General features: G+C 39.2%; 1 protein-coding gene across 1 annotated transcript in view; it reads right to left on the bottom strand.

The window, feature by feature from the left end:
* Positions 1-570: 570 nt before the first annotated feature.
* LOC129763210 (peroxisomal carnitine O-octanoyltransferase) overlaps positions 571-17167 on the bottom strand; it is a 30070-nt gene continuing 13473 nt past the window's right edge. The window contains exons 3-5 of the mRNA XM_055762091.1: positions 1467-2393; positions 976-1403; positions 571-912 (exon numbers count right to left, since the gene is read on the bottom strand). Of these exons, the coding sequence (XP_055618066.1) occupies positions 663-912; positions 976-1403; positions 1467-2393 (1605 nt within the window). The 3' untranslated portion in view covers positions 571-662. The remainder of the gene's footprint in view (positions 913-975; positions 1404-1466; positions 2394-17167) is intronic.

The following is a 17167-nucleotide window of genomic DNA, read 5'->3' as shown; positions in this document are numbered from 1 at the left end:
GCACCACTGTACATCAAACTTTGCTAAATGGAATGGCTTTCTAATAAAAATATACAAAAAATATCGAGGGGGGGGGGGGGGGGTGTTTTGAAATATAAAAGTTTTTAAGTGCATCCGAAATGTTATTTTTCCTGAATAGTTCATTGCTTTCCCAACAATTTTGTCGAACATCATATTTTAATCAAACATCTGGATTTCGAGCTACGATTTTTTGAAAGAAAGACCAATGATTCCGATTACGCCCTTTCCAAAAATCAGTCGCAATTTAAATTGATTTAAATATGATAATGAAAATTGTGTTTTTGGGAAACTTCCATCATAAGTACCAAGTTTAAAAAAAATCGGAGAAGGTGGGGTCAAAATTTGCTCTTTTTTGGTTGATTTGGCGTGGAATTGCTCTTCGATGTCAAAACGAGTAGCGAATTAAATTTTCAACAGCAATAGCTGTCCCATAGCGCACTCTATAAATCAACTGCACCACCTAAATTATGTCTGTTTGCAATCCGAAACCCCCTTTTAGATGGAAACGGTTCATTGTAATTCGAAAAACAGCTAAACATCATTTCACCGGTTTATTTACATAATATATTAACGATACACAACGCAGTCACCCAATACCACTGGAAATTATGTTTCGCATTAAAACCTAAATGAATTAACTTTTAAAGCTTCGTCCCGATATCCGCATCCATCACGTTTTTGATATCATCCATCGCACGATGGAAAGCAGCCAGCAATTTGTGACAACTCGATACTTCCGAATCTTTATACGCCGTCATGATAGACCAGACGTTGTCGGCTAGCATAGAGTAAAAACATCCATATCCGTCCATACACATGGGTGCCACAAATCCGCAGTTGATTGTGAATCCGAGAGTGCTGGTAGACAAGTAGAAATTACCTCCTCCGCCACTACAATTTGGAACAAATAATTGAAAATATCACAGTCAAGCGAACAAAATCAATATAATCAACCTTTTACTGTACAGAGGATCGTCATACAAGTCTGGAATAGGCAATCCCTGATCATACGCCATACACCACAAACCGAACAGATGTCTGTCAACGCCGTTTCCCTTCCGAGCCTCGTTCATCAGCACTGTTTGGCTATTCGCTGCCGCGCGGAACAGCTTCGCTTTACTGCTACCAGACTCCGATGAATTTTCCATGGCTTGTATAAAATTGACCGACTCCACATTGCACGATCGACAAGTTTCCGTCCGCCCTTTGTAGTACTGACGCATCATAGCCGTTTCATAGGTGGGTGCAAAGCTTCCATGCAACCGATAATATGCCAACAGCAGTGCCATTTGAATCCAAGAGTCCGGATGAATGTTTTTTGACTTCATATAGTTTTTACCATAACCATTGAACTGGTCCACTGTTACGCATACACAATCTCGCTGAAATTTCAGAAAATGTTAACTAACAACAACAGCATTTCATATATCTAATCAAGCATGTACCACTTTGTCAGCTACCTCCTGCATTCGTTCGATTTCTGCGCGCATTTCATCGTCCACATCGAAAACCAATTCGACAGGGAGAATCAACTTTTTCGGAGGAACACTCCAATCGGGCAACCCATCCTCGACTATACTCAACATAGCATACAAACTGAACGATACCGAAATGGTTCCATCATAGCAAGAATGTTCCCCAAGGCACCCCAATGTTCCATTCTGGAAACAAACAGTACCACAGCTTTTATCTGCCCATTTGGAGTGTAAATCTCCAGCCAGCGTTCGTGCAGCCACTTCGGAATAGTTGCTCGGGCAGTTTGTGTCCAATGAAAACATTGTAACCGCACTTTCGATTTCCTCTAGCAATTTCCTGTTGTTCTCTGATAACTCAATCAGATGGTTCCTGTTTCGAGCCCACGTAGTTCGATCGTCGTTTGTCAACAATGGTACACCCGAATGGCTTGCTGCTTCACTTTCGACCTTATGCTGTATCTGCTGCAAACATAATAAAAATTCCTGCGGTTCTAACACATCCCCACGATCGTCAAGTCCATCCATTTTGAAAATTCTACCTTGATAGATTACTATAATATCGCTATTACACTGCCCCTCTTTTTCGGTCCTGAAGTAACTCACGATCTTGTCCATCTCCAGCCCAGGAATTCGCGCGGTGTTGAACAACCGCTTGTAGAGATCGGACGAAAATGTCAGTTTCTTGTCGCCAATCACCGCCGGCCGAAGCGTTTCCGTACGAATCAATTTCCAAAAGCGCATCGTGATTGTGCAGCACATTGCCGCATTCTTGAGAAAGTTCTCCGGAATGGCATCGATACCTACCGTATCGAACATCAGAGGCTGCGCCATCACGCAGTACGGGATGAGCGGCAAGCGCAAGGTACAGTATGCGTAGTCTTCCCACCATTTGGCGACCTGTAAAAAAAGAACGAACGAGGATTAATATAATATGTTCTCCAAAGAGAACAATAATTAAAAATTGAGAATGAAACTAAAAAAATTAACTGGAAATTAGACAGAATAGCTTTATTTGATGGAAATGTTTAGAAAAAAAATATTGCGTTGATATATGCGAGCTCCATTTTTTTCGGGGCCTGACTGGGGACCAATGGCTACCTATGTCAGATTTATAGCACCAAGAAGGCCGCCACGAAAAAAAATTACACTATTTTTTGGAAAGGGCCAACAAATATTTTTTTCAAATTGTTTATTTTTATTTTAACTATTATATATTCAAATCTCTGGTCAAAGGATGAAATGTAGGAATTTTTTTTTCTGTATTATAGTGACTTTCAACGCTTCTGGTTGGTTCGTCACTTTTACCTTCCATTTTGAAAGAATGTCGGGAGTGAGAATTGAACTCGTGATCTTGAGCGTGAGAAGTATGGATGTTACCTCCACGCCAGATCGGCTCCATGTAGGAAATTGTTCAACTTTTCATAAAAAATACAAAAATAGTAGTCTAATTCTATTTCCAAGATGCTGAATGATAGGTGTTTCGTTCTTGACACTTTCAGGACATGACGTGAGACGAGTAGCGAGACATAATTTTAAGAATTATTTACTTTTTGTTTGGGTGTGTGGTTATGGTTTCATATCATCCCGCTGAGGAAAATAACTGAAGGAAAAAATAAGCAAATATATATATTCGTGAAAAAAAGTGCACAACCTCCTTTTGCTTTAGCCAATGACTTGTAACGGCCCTTTCCGGATCTTCTGGATCTGGTAATCTCCTTCCCGGTATATGCACAGCATTCTCCTCCCTGAGCGAAACAGTGGAGCCACAACCAGCGTTATTTCTTGTCACCATCGCCGTAAGCTGATAGTACTCTTTTCCCCGCCGATGGGAGCCAAACAGAAGTACATTTTGATTGGAAAGAAAGACATTGATTGCGCAGCTAGAAGCGAAAAGATATACTAAAAACAACCTTCTCCACTGTTATATTTCGACAGTAAAGCGCGAGCAGCTATTTTGTCAACGAATGCATTTGTCACCAAAAGATACGATTTGTTTTGTAAACAAATTTGTTTTTTCACGAGCAATGGCCGAACAGCAATTTTGACATTGCGGTCCACCTATAGTACAACGCCTTGTTCTATTTCGAAGATTTCAAGTATGCAAAATACCCACACCCACAACGTTTCACTGATATCAGAGGTGGTGCTGCCTATTCCGAGTTGGCATGAAATCCATCAATATCCCTATTCCGAAGCACTGTAGACCCCAAAGATGACCATAAAGAGTGCGTTTCAGGACTTTATCAAGAATGTTTGTATGGCGCACCAGGCATCCTCTCAATTTGAAATCAACACACCGCTGCCAGCGTTTCGTTTATTGCTCTTTGCCTCCTCTGACCCCTTCATGCGAAAAGTTATTTCGGGGGGACCTCGGTCTGGAGGGTCGAAAAATCGATTTTTTTTTTCTTTGCATTTTTGGGAAGCTTATGCCCCCAGAAATGTTGTCCTAAAAGGGGTCCGATATTTAATTTCATTGGAAAGTTACAGCCAAAAGTATGTGCTCACCTCAAGGGATATAGTATTGCTATACGAATTTTCAAAAGCGTTTTTTCCCGAAAGCGTGTTTTTTTTCAGTAGGAGATATCGATATCTCAGAATCTACTTGACCGATTTGACTGAAACTTTTTATTACCATGAATTATCTGAAGCGTTATTTGATATATATCTGACTATATGATATCTAACTTTTGACGTAGAACTACGTCTTTCATTAGGGGTGCCAAATCAGAAAACAGATCACGTTTTCATGAAATAAAGTTGACGTTAATAACTATTTTTGAAGCGAACGGATTTTGGCGATTTACATACCAACCGAATCGGAAATTCCCTAAGATTTGCCCCTGTCACGATGCAACAATCACTTATTTTTTTATGCTATGATTGACGTTTGTTTGGTGTTGCGAATTATGCAGTCATAATGATAAATATAAACAAGGATGGGAGATAGCGGGAGGGGAATATTTACGCTAGTGTATTGATAATGAATTTCTGCTGAGGCATATATTCAGCCTTTTTCCAAGCAGTTAACATTGTTTGTTTTCTGTCATCAATGCATTGAAATGACGCTCTGGTGAAGCAAGTGTTAAGGTTGTCAAATAATTTTACAAAAAAACATTTCAGGGCGACCAAACAGGTAGTATGGCTATTTCAAAATTTTCGTAGCATTATAAAATAATATCCGCAGTTATAAACAAGTGACTTAAATCAAACTACAGCGTAGTTCTACGTCAACAATGCGGTCGTGTCTTGAACACAACCTCCTATAATTTTTCGATTTTTTATGAGTTCCTAAACAACGATTTTTCATGAGAAATATCTCTCTCATATATATGACGTGAGATGGCAAAGTTTCTAACTTTAATGTGGAAACCACCTTACCTTTCAGCTCCTTTTCGATAACCGAGTCGATAGAATATAACGCCACGACTTCCGGGAACATCGTGACCATCTCTCGTCATTGGCCGCGCAGAATAGAAAAGATTTCAATTTCCATTGTCATATGATCAATTTTCATTAAGACTGATTTTGTAAAAGGGGGTAGCCACAGATGTTCATCTCCACAGAATAAATCTTTAATGTAAATCGTTCAATGCTATGTCTGTCAGTGTGGAAACGGTTACGATGACATCGATCACGCAGTTTGGCAATGTACGGACCAGGGCCCGAAATCTTCGAAGGTGAAAAATGAAGACCGACTCTACTCTCAGTAGCTTCGCTTCGACTGGAACTGCTTCGGCAGTCGCCGTCAACAAAAAGAGACTGGACTAGAAAATGAATTGACTAGCGTAGACTTGCGAGGATGACTGGTGAACTAGTCCAGTCAGTGGTTTTTTTAACTGACGCGACTAATGAATACAAATCTGACAATCTTATTTAACGAAAACTTGATTTCCGATGCCAAAAAGTAGTTACCCATCAATGGACGGTTTATGCGCAGCTTTGGCCACTTATTGGCTACTACGTACACCGGTGAGTTGCATGGGTTCTGGGTTCATTCATCGTCTCCATACGCCGTTCTCCGGTACACCGACGATGACTTAACGCACATCATTCGAAGACTCCGAGTGCTCACAGGCTTTTTTGTGCAATGTCCACATCTCGTGGGACAATCGATCTAATGAGCAGGGTTGCCATATCTACAGAATAATCTGTATTCATACAGATTTTTCAGCCTTTTTAAAACCAAAAATCTGTAGTTACAGATTACAGATTTTTTTTTATTTCATAAGGATTTACAGATTTTTCAAACAAACGAACCAATATTAGTTATAGCCTGATAAAAGCAGTTAAAATTAAATGTTGGGAAAAACCAAGTATACGGTATATTCTTCGAGATATTACAACACCGAGTGTTTTGTACAGATACAGTACAGATGGTGAGACACTTGACCGCATTAGAAAGATAAAGTATCTTGGTGTTACTATAGATGACAAACTGCTTTTTAAATCTCACGCAGATCATGTCATCAAAAAACAGGGAGTGGGTTATATCTATGGTATAACCGCAATGGTGACGTAGGACTATCGTTGATTTAGTGTTGTTGAATCTGAATCCATTCTGAATGAATGAAAAAATGAATATTTGGGGGACTTCGAAAACGAGAGCGTTACGTTGGAGGTACAAGGTTTTATGCATCCAATATTGGATACGAAAATATCCTACTGATGGGGAAGAATAATCTTCAGAAGCTTCCCTGCTAACTACACTTGATTGAAAAATCACAGAACCAAATGTATTTGGTCGCAGTGTTATATGGTTAGAAAACATTAAAATAAACTCTTTCGCTTGCATGTTATTTTCAATGCCAAGGGGAACTGGCAAATTATTTTGCAGCAGCGGTATCTTACCTGATTCTTCCCGAAGTCCACCACCAGTGGGTAATGCTAACTCGATAACCACCACTTGATTGAAAAATCACAAAACCACATGTATTTGGTCGCTGTGTTAGGGTAAATGATCTTGGTTTGTCCAGTCGGAAATATGATCACGGTTTGCCCACTTTTTTGAATGCTCTAATTCAGCGCTCCTGTGACAAATAAGGCCTTCGAATGTTTCGAAACATATAAATGAAATTGCCTTTTACATGATTTATAGTAGTTTGATAGTATATTTTTACGAAATCACATCCTTTAAAACGGATTATAAAATACACCTTCTATTTGTGTCAATGCGCCCCTCATTCGAGCTAACTTTTAATCGATCACCAGATGATTATTTGGCACGTATTCAGACCTTTTCTGGATTACAACACTCATAAATATTGTAAACATCATGCTTGCTCACCATTTGTATCGGATTTACATAGCTAAACCATAAAATTAACGCAATTTGATGAACTCAATTCTGATCATGAGTTGTCCAATTCAATAATGTTGTTTTGTCCACATGATTTCTATGGCAACCGCTTGGCGCGCTGCAGTTTGTTTATGTTTGTTTATGGTGTGCATCGCGCATAGCAGAAGTATGGTTTTTCTGTGTTGATTGTGTTGAGGTGAACACTTCTAAAATGCTCAAGAAAAAGCAATATTGTGAAGAAAGCCTAAATTATGAATGAATCAATATGATGACAGTAAACTCAAGCAATGATAAATGCAACATCTAATTGTGAATTCGAATGTTTTCATTCAAAAATGGAGATTTCTAAAACCGGACAAACCATGATCATTTTTTTGGGCAAACCATGATCAGAGGTGGTCAAACCATGATCATAATTCTTCTTTAAGGAAAATCGTTAAAAAACATAAAAATTTGAATAATTTCAACATCTTATGGTAGTATTAGCAACTAGAGACTTGGGGCTTTTCAACAAACCCAAACTCGTATCGATTATGTGTGATTTTCATGAAGAAAAATCGATTTGCATTTACTAGTTGCGTAAAAACACCTCAAATTGGACAAACCAAGATCATTTACCCTATATGATTAGAAAACATTAAAATAAACTCTTTCGCATGAATGTATTTTTCAGATTATTTTTCAGGAACGATTGAAACTTTCCGGAATTTTCTCGATGCTGAATGGCACCCAAACGAAGAGTTCCGCGCGTGTATGTGTGTGTGTGTGTGTGGCGACTGCTCCGATCTCTTCCCGGGGAACCGTTTGTGGCATCACTCTCCTCCTGATGGATTCTCTTCTGGCCTGAGGTGCACAAACAGGCTCTTGATGACACCGTTCATCCGCGCTTTCATGATAAACGGAGAACTTCACCACAACAGCGACAACATGCTCCAATCGCTGTTCAATTATAACTGAGTGGGTTTACGAGCGGCGCTCGCTTATATACCGATTGGTGATTTCAATAGCCTGTTTTGAAAGCAATTTTAAGGCTATTGAAACAAGTTTCTGGATGAAAAAGTAACAAGTTTATAACGCGTAGACATTTTATCTTTCGAATGAAGTGTGTATCATACCATTTCGTTCAGTTGTTTAAAAGCTATTAACGCCCAAAATCTCGGTGTCCGGCGTAACGCTTTCGTTTTCGAAACTTTGATTTTACACCCCGGTATAGAAATGAAAGACGTAGTCCTACGTCAAAAATTGCAAAAAAAATACGGTATAATATGCCGTTTAAGGAATGAGTTGACAATTTCGAGTAAAATTCAATTGTATAAATCGATTATACCACCACACATAGACATCTTTTCATCGATGTTTTTCCTAGCTAATAAAACACAAATGTTGAGGTTACAACGTTTACAAAATATCATGTGATCGAATTGAAAGCGGAAATGATAGTTAGTACGCACGACAAACTTTTTAAGTAGAATGTCACAGAACTTTAATCGACAAATTTGTTGTCATCTAATTTTCAAGAAAGAACCACCATTTTCGTCTCAATGTAGGTTTTTTTTAAATGTTCATACAGCCAAACTAGCGTTGTCAGAAAGCCTTTCATTCATCTTTTTTTGGGATTCCACCCAAAAAAAAGTCCAAACGACGTCAACGGGAATCGAACCAAGGCCGGCTGGAATGCAAGACTGTTTTACACGATCACGCTATCCACATAGCTAATGATGCTGTTGGGGAGGAGCGTGATAATATTACATCTCATCACAAATTGACGTTGGAAAGTGTTTTCTAATGTTACTCCTAGAAAACACTTTCCAGCATAAAGGAGATCTATATCCATCTCGGTCTGGGATGTGGCCAAGTAATGCGTGCTTATTTGAAACGTGTCTCTTGTTTCGCTCGCTCGTATTAATCTTATATTGCCGTACCATATATATTATACAAATGCTTACCAGTATTTGTGAGTCATGGAATTTTCTGTCATTTTTACGCTCATTTAATGTAATAAATCGGGATGACAAAACATGAGCTAAAAATAAATTTTGGGTGTAGAAATTAAAAAAAAAAGAAAGAAAGGTAGTCTGAATTATTTTCAGGACGCGTGCGTTGTGGAAGCCATGATATATCTTAATTGTGATAGCATTTGAAACAAAGTAGAGTATGTTCGCATGATGGAATTGAAAATGTGAGTCTTGATACAGACGAGCACAGCTATGATTGAGGTTTGATTGAAGATCGAGAGAGTGAATGTTGCGACTTCGGAAAGATCAAGCAAACAACCGTCAAAATGACAGAAAGGCTACAATGTTTGATTAATCTGAAAATCAGAACAGTTTGTCTGATAAATTCGGCTGCCATGTTTCAGTAAACTCAGAAGATGCTACGGGATTTGTTTGACAGTAAACACGTCTTTTTGTGATATGATAAAACTGAAAGATTTACTGTTTATTTCTTACAATGGAATGGAGAAACTTTTGAATATATGAAGCTAAGTGACATCCGATATCACAAAGAGGAGATATTTTTAGATTAAATCAGTTCGTTTTTTTGTCACACTGGTTATTATTATTCAGATAATTCAGATAATGGTGAGATAATGGTAAATTATTAATCAGATAATCGACCAACTCAAGCCTATGTAAGGGAATGAGACGGGACCTTCATTATTATTATAATATGTTTTCCCATCTCGCAAGTTTTATTCATATTACATTTAGATCAGTTTGAATGAGACTCATTTTGGCATTCATATGCAGCGTGGAATACTGCTTTCTCATATCTAATCTAGAGCGAAAAGATTCAAAAGTGTGTGTCATCGGCTAGTTTCAAAATAAATGAATGACACTATTTTTCTTTTTCCTACTAAAGCACAGTGAATGCGAATTTCTACTTGATACGATCAACATCGTAAAACTTATAATGACTGTATAAAAGCTAAGATTGAACTTTCAATACAGATTTCGATACAGATTTTCTGAGAAAAAAAACAAAGATAAAACGATTTTTGAGACCAAAAACACAAATTTTATTATGGCAACCCTGCATATGAGCGTTTTGTACTGAAAAAAAATGGGTGGGTTATATCTATCACATAACCGCAAGGTTGACGTGGGACTACCTTAGCTTAGCAATCATTTGTTTGCAATGATTGAATTTTTGATTGAATGAAACAATTTCCGAATTCAATTGACTTCAATATATTTGCTTTGTGAGTAAAAAGATTGTATAATGCCATGTAAGGTCAATTCATGACTTTTGATATATTATGTTCTTCGTTACAAGTAAATTTAATGACAGTCCTTTTACGTTCGGTATGATGCCTAGGACAAATGACAGAAGGATTATCAAACGATTATTTTATATTACGTTTCCTTCTGAAGTTTGCATCTCTCAAGTGTATGTACTTCTCGAACAGCGAATTTGCTTGATTTGATAAACTTCACGCACTCAGTTTCAATTTTGACATGTGCGTCGAATGCATATTATTTAATCAATAGGCATTATCGCAGCAAATGGTTATCAACATTTTGCCTAATCATCAAACGGTATGCGTAGAAATTCAGTGAGCAGAAGATATGAAGACATAACCTTCAATGCAATCTTGAATAACCGAGACAAAGCATTGTGTTCGTACCCGCTTTTGTAATCCGTGTTAGGAAAACACTTTTCGGAGTGCAAAAAAGTACTTCCGGCTTGCATGAATCAACAACTTCAACTTCTTTTTTTTCTACTATAGAGGATTTATACTTGAAAGTTCATTCGCTTCTAGTGTCTGCACGATTTTCCCAGGTTCCAAAGATTAGGAGACCGTGTTAAGGAAACATGTTCTAGTTTGCACGAAGGCAAGCGAGTACAAAAGTACTCGCAATTTGTATTGTTTGCAAAGCCGATTTCCCCAGACATCTTGGTTTTGAAGTCTGTGTTAGGAAAACACACTTAGTCGGAACCCCCAACTTTCATGTGTTTGCAATGCCGATATCCCCAAGGCTGCTTGGCTTTGATGGGAAACCGTAAATCGGGCCAATCAAAACGAGGCAGTTTTTTTTCCCTGTTGGGTGTGAACCACTGCGTCCATTATTTTGAACTATTGTGGTATACCCCTTTTTTATACTTCACTTCAAGCTTATCTACTACTTATTGATGAAGGAGTAGACTGAAAGCTATAGCATGATAGGTGCCAATCAGGAATAATCTGCTTGATAAATTTTATAATCCTGATCGGCGACGCAGACCAAATTTCCTTGGGCTCCAGAATAGGTTTATCAAGGTGTTGAAGTCTGCGTCTAGTTAGAACCGAGGCAGTTAGAGCGTTTAGATAACGCCTTACATTTTAAAGTTATTCAATTGTTTATCTAATGAAAAATAACATTTTATTAATTGCGATAGAAGCGTAGAAATATTCCCTATCGATTGATGCAATCTATCAAATTTCCGATCCAGTAAGAAATGTTCGAGTTATAAGCATTCGCAATTTTTCATTTTTTCCAACATGTTCTGTGTCTAGATTTTCATTTTACCCCCCATATACTCCGGTTAGACGTCCCACGTCAAAATTCACACTGTCTATTTGACATCAAATTCTTGTCGTTGCCATTGAACCAAGGTAGAGAAATTGATTCACTACCTCGTACTCATCACCGTCGATCGCTACACTACTGCCTAACCAGTCCCTGTCATTCTCTCGACCCAGTCTCAGTCTCAGCCATTCTCAGTTCAACTCTCTCTGCTTCGTCCTATAGTTTGATGCAATGTTCTGCTACCGTCTCGAATGTTCTGCCCAAATTGTTCTCGTCATCAACAAAGCAAATGCATTGACTGGATTTGAAACGCCGCTGCGAGACTAGGATGAATCAAATAATCGACCCCACAGTCGCATACAGCACTGTATTCGATTCATTGTAGCCTTTATCAGACTGGTCAGCTATCCGGGTAAACCGTTTTCGTCCATGATTGAATCATATGCGTCTTTAAAGTCGATGAATAGATGGAGGGTAGGGACTCTGTACTCAAGGCTTTCCTGCAGGATCTACTGCAAGGTGAAAATTTGGTCAATGATAGACCGGCCTTCGATGAAGCCGGCTTGATAATTGCCCACGAATCTGTTCGTTAGTGGCGATGAACGACGGAAGATAATTTGGGGATGCACTTTGTAGGCGGCATTCAGGACGGCAATTGCACACAACTTTACACAGTCTAGTTTGTCACCTTTCTGATTCTTATCTCTCCCCACTAACAACTATCCTTTCCATGATAATCGCAAGAGAACCACGCTATAAAGGCGACCCTTCTGGCCGCGAATATTATACTAACAGTCCTTCCCTTCCACTGATGACTGTAAGGACGGAACCGGCGTTATTGATTATATAAAGCTCGAACTTGCACAACGAGTATGGATTGCCACTCCCAATCGTCATTCGGTGTGTTATTTGTGCAATTTCGCCGGTACAGGTCAATCAAGGAGAGCAACTACAAAGTGTGCAGTCTACCCAAGATCAAGCCTTGTTGAGACAATCGCAAATAACTCTATCTTTCCACTCCTCCGGTTGCTGTTCTGTAACAATTTGTAAATTTGTTATTCATTGAAATAAAAATTTCTAGTTCCGTTACAAATAAACAGCATTTGCGGCATTCGCTTTGATTGTTTTTTTTTTCATTTGAAGAAAAAAGCGGCCGAAGCATATCTTTTGCTTGTGGAAGCTTATGGTGAACAAGGATGGTATGGTGTACCATGATCTACTAAAACCTGGTGTGACGGTGAAAATAGATCGCCAGTGGAAACAAATGATAATTTTAAGCTTTACATCATTACAACATAACAGCACAATGGCGCACACCGCTAAAGCCGTGAAGAACGCAATGAGAACCCTTACGACCCTGCCGTATTCTCCAGACCTGGCCCCGTCAGACTATTAACTTTTTGTTTTAGTTGGACATACATTTGCAGAGCAGCACTTCGCCGAATATAGAGATGCTCTAAAATGTTTCGTAGCACGAAAAATGAAACCTAGGACTTTAGATGCTCTTGTGTTGATTACGAGACGTTTGATGAACAATTAAACGTAAACTGCGAATTCATAATGACATCGAAATTTTTAATGGTCACAATGCGGTTCGGAATGACATTTCGTAATTTGGGAACTAAACCTTTTACATATATTACTTTTAATAGCTACAAGAAGAACATATACCTCTAGTTTTAAGTTGAATCGGTACTTTCGTGTTACTTGAGTATACCACGAATTTGAAAAACAAACAAACTCAGTAAAGTATTTCTAACAACCAAACATTTATTCTGTATTCGAATTCATAATTCAATTCCCCCCTTCACCAAAAGATCTTGTGCGGTTCACTTCGATTACGGGAACGCATCGGTAACGCTATCCATCAATTCACGCAGCTTGACACCCAACTCCTGCAGTGTGCTTTCAATCTTAACAATAAGCTCCGGCGAAAGATCGATAACTCCATCGTTCGAAAGCACCTCGAACATTATCTCCTCCATCAGTTCCCACGGAAAAATTGCGTACAATCCATCAACGACATTATCAATCGTCCTGTGGATACCTTCGATCATCTCATCGTTAAGCTCGGCTAGTTCCGGGAAAATCTCAAACTCGTAATCAAACAGTGCATTGAGTCCCAGTTTTGACTTTTGTAAACTTCCAGCAATCAGCGCTTCCAGCTCTGGAGAGAAAACAAACGACCCACCATTGCGTAAAACTTCTTTGGTAATTTCCTCGACAAGTTCGGACGGGAACAATTCGATTAACAAATCCACTGAGTAATCGAAATATATGCGTAACTTCTGAACAGCATCATCATCCAATTCCGGCATCAATGGGTGGTTTCTAGTAATACTCAAAAGTTTCTCCTTCAGCTCCACACGATATTGTTCGACAGCTGCATCTATCTTAACGGTTAACTCTGGACTAAAATCGAAGCTTCCCTCGTTATCCAAAATTTCTCTGATGGTGTCTTGGAGTAATTCAGTGCTGATGACATCTTCAGCGGTTTGAACAACGGCTATGATGTTCGTGTAGATCATTTCCATAGTTTCATCCGAAACAACGCGGGGCTTTCTACCAAATAAACGCTTGAATCCACCATTTAGCATATTCTCTACAGTATCCAGCGTTTCCCGTAAATTTTCAAGCAACGCTTCCTTTGTACTTTCAATGCGCTCGTATAGATCAGTTGTCAGATCAACTGACCCTTGAGTGCGAATTATATAATATACAATGTCCTCCAGAAGTTCCCATGGAATTGACTCGAAGTTGCGATCGACTATGTACTCGACGGCTTCGTAAATCTTCTGACGCAGTTCTTCACTAATATCGATCAAGTCATCGAAAACCTCGAATTCGTAGTCCAGCAGACGTTTGGATGCCTCCTTGTAGCTTGTTTTGCTATCTTCAATCATAGCCAGCAGCTCGGGACTGAAATCAAATGATCCACCATTCTTTATAACCTCTTTCGTGATTGCCTCCATCAGATCGTAAGGAGTCAACTGAAGTAGCGTATCCACTGCATAGTTCACATAGCTGCAAATTTTCTCGAGGACATCCTCAGGAACTTCATTCCCGCCGACTATCAGTTGTTCCAGTGTTTCCTTTAAGTTGGTCCGTAGCTCAACGCGTTTACCGTCGAGCTTCGCACGCAGTTCCGGCGAAAAGTTGAAGGCTCCGTCATTTGCTAGAATCTCTGATATGATCTCCTACAGCAATTCCGGCGGATATGTAGTCTCGATTGTGTGGAAAATAGACTGAATCGCGTGGAAGGCCAATTCTAGCGTCTCCTGTGACACGGATCGAGCACTCTTCAGAGAGGCCAACTGCTGGGCGGCGTTTTTCGGGAACCGGTGAGTAGTTCTGGCACTCGCTAGAGCCACCACTGCCGATAATACCAAAGCCGCAAGTAACTTCATCTTTCAACGGGGGAACTGAAATTGACTGCTTGGCCAATGTTGGATACCTAATTTATACAGTGCCATCACTTATCGCTGGACAATTCACAATGATATGGTGGAGATGATGCGGTTATCAATATGACAGTCGTTGATGGGTGAATCATTGTACATCGGTTGCCTGTGATATAACGGTGTTACTGCATGTTTATATGTATCAAAATATGATGTATCAAAATGAGATCAGAAAACTGGTGACACAACTTTTCTTGGCTTTGTTTCCGTTCTTGTTCAACAGTTTCAGTATTTGGTCTTTAGTAGTGGCGTCGACTGGGCAGTGCGGACCTCACCCGAGTACATGATTTGAGGCTTTTTTCAAACTATACAATTGAAAGTTGTTATTCTGGCGGGTGGCAATTCTGGCAATCTTCATTCTACGACAAAGTTTCGGAATAAGATCTCCTAATAGAAATACCGAGATTTCAAGACTTGTGATCACTGCAGGAATAAACGGACGATCTCAATTGGAATTCACGCGAATCTTACTTCTACAGTGTAGTCGAAGTGGGATTTGCCGACATTAGCGCAATGTCTGAAACTGCTTCTAACGATATGTGTATCGATCTAATGCAAGGAGCTTTTCGAAGTTTAAGCTCATTAGGAGATAAGATCGGCTATATCGTTATCTCGCCAGAACAATTTGTCAATCGTGTCAGTTTAAATCGAATTAACAAATGTATCGAATTTACAATATCGATTTTAACACTAGATTGCCCAAGCAAGTCATTTTAACTGCTTTTCAATTTCAATTAGAAAAATAATTGCAACATAATTTCTAAAAAAAATATAGGTGGTTGTGTCCAAGACACGACCACATCGTTGACGTCGAACTACGCTGTTATTTTGTTCAAGTCGCTTGTTAATAATTTCGGATATTATTTTAGAATGCTGCGAAATTTTAGAAATAACTGTTTAGTAGAATGGTTTGGTCGCCCTGAAATGATTTTTTTATTGTAGAATCAGTAGACGATAATTGATTGATGATTCATTCCTGCCCTCGCAGAACAATACACAAGCTGACAATTCGTATGTCACACTTTGTTTCATATCAAAGCATTGAAAAATTTACCTCGAACGCTACTCCGGTGGCCTTTTTCGCAATTGACATACACTCGGGTACAGGCGATTATATACTTGTTGCACCAGCACCATTATTCCACATCTCATAACTACATCAATCTTTATTTGGCACCGAACGGAAACAACAATGGCAATACTTGCAAGTATCAAATATCATTGTACATGTTATTTAGTATTGTCTCAGTGAAATCGCACCTCTAAACATCGTTCGTACAACGAAAATAAACCAGCACCAAACAAGCGTTCAACATAGCATGAATACAGAGTCATACATTGGTGGCTTGAAGCGACTAAGAATATCATCCTTGTTGAAGACAGTTCTGCGATTGACACTCGAACCCAAATAACTCACAACATTCCAGCACGACATTCACTATGGTTTAGCTTGATATTCTTCAAATAATTATGTGGCACACAACCTTAACGACTGGTTCGCCATAGCGTCAGTTCGATGCATTGGTGCAATGTCAAAGGCACCAACGAAGACCTTATGATGACTAAAAACAAGCGATATTAACTGCTTCGAGGAAAAAAAAAAGTCTGAATATTTGCCTCAGCAGAAATCCATTATTCATGTCCTAGCGCAAATATTACTCTTCTGCTACCTCCGTTTTTGTTTATATTTATTATCGCGGCAGCATAAGTTGCACCACCAAACAATCGTCCATCATAGCATAAAAATATTAGATTATTGTTACATCGCAACAGGGCCATTGCACACGGGAGCAGATACAAATGTGAAATGCGTAGCGAAGATGTGCTCTTTGTACATACGGGTTACGAAGCACGCACGTACGCACACAAAGCCATATATCGATGGCTTGAAGGCTATACGCACACTTATCTCCGTTTTGCGCTCTTCTCAACAGAAACCCCTTTCTATTAATATGTCCGGTCTCGATTAGCTTTGCTATCAGTTTTGGTGGAGATAGTTTTGCTACTGTCATGCGAAACAACCATTTTGTTGGTGAGCCGATGATAGCCTAGTTCGATTATTCTCCACACAATTGTGTAGTTCAGATCATTAAGGCAATGGCTTCAGTTTGATGTAATGATTGTAATGCCAGAAACATCAGCGAGTAAGTAATTTGGTTGCGTATCAGGCTCAATCCGAAACGAAGGCGTGTGATGACGCAAAACAAGGAAGAACAAGCGATGCTTATTGCTTCATGTCCAGAACGATACTGAAAGTTTTTTGTTTTTTATGCTCTAGGCAAATGTTCCCCTTTGTTGTTGAACTTATTCTTCTTTCCTTTGTTCACGGAGACTTTAAATCATTCCCCTTCGTTGATCGCCGATATGTTGCTCGTTATTGACGGCATGGGTAGGGAAGCTCAC

Source organism: Toxorhynchites rutilus, chromosome 1 (genome assembly GCF_029784135.1).
Source record: "Toxorhynchites rutilus septentrionalis strain SRP chromosome 1, ASM2978413v1, whole genome shotgun sequence".
Taxonomy (NCBI): domain Eukaryota; kingdom Metazoa; phylum Arthropoda; class Insecta; order Diptera; family Culicidae; genus Toxorhynchites; species Toxorhynchites rutilus.
The sequence above is the reverse complement of the archived record's forward strand: the minus strand, read 5'-3'. Positions and strand labels throughout refer to the sequence as shown.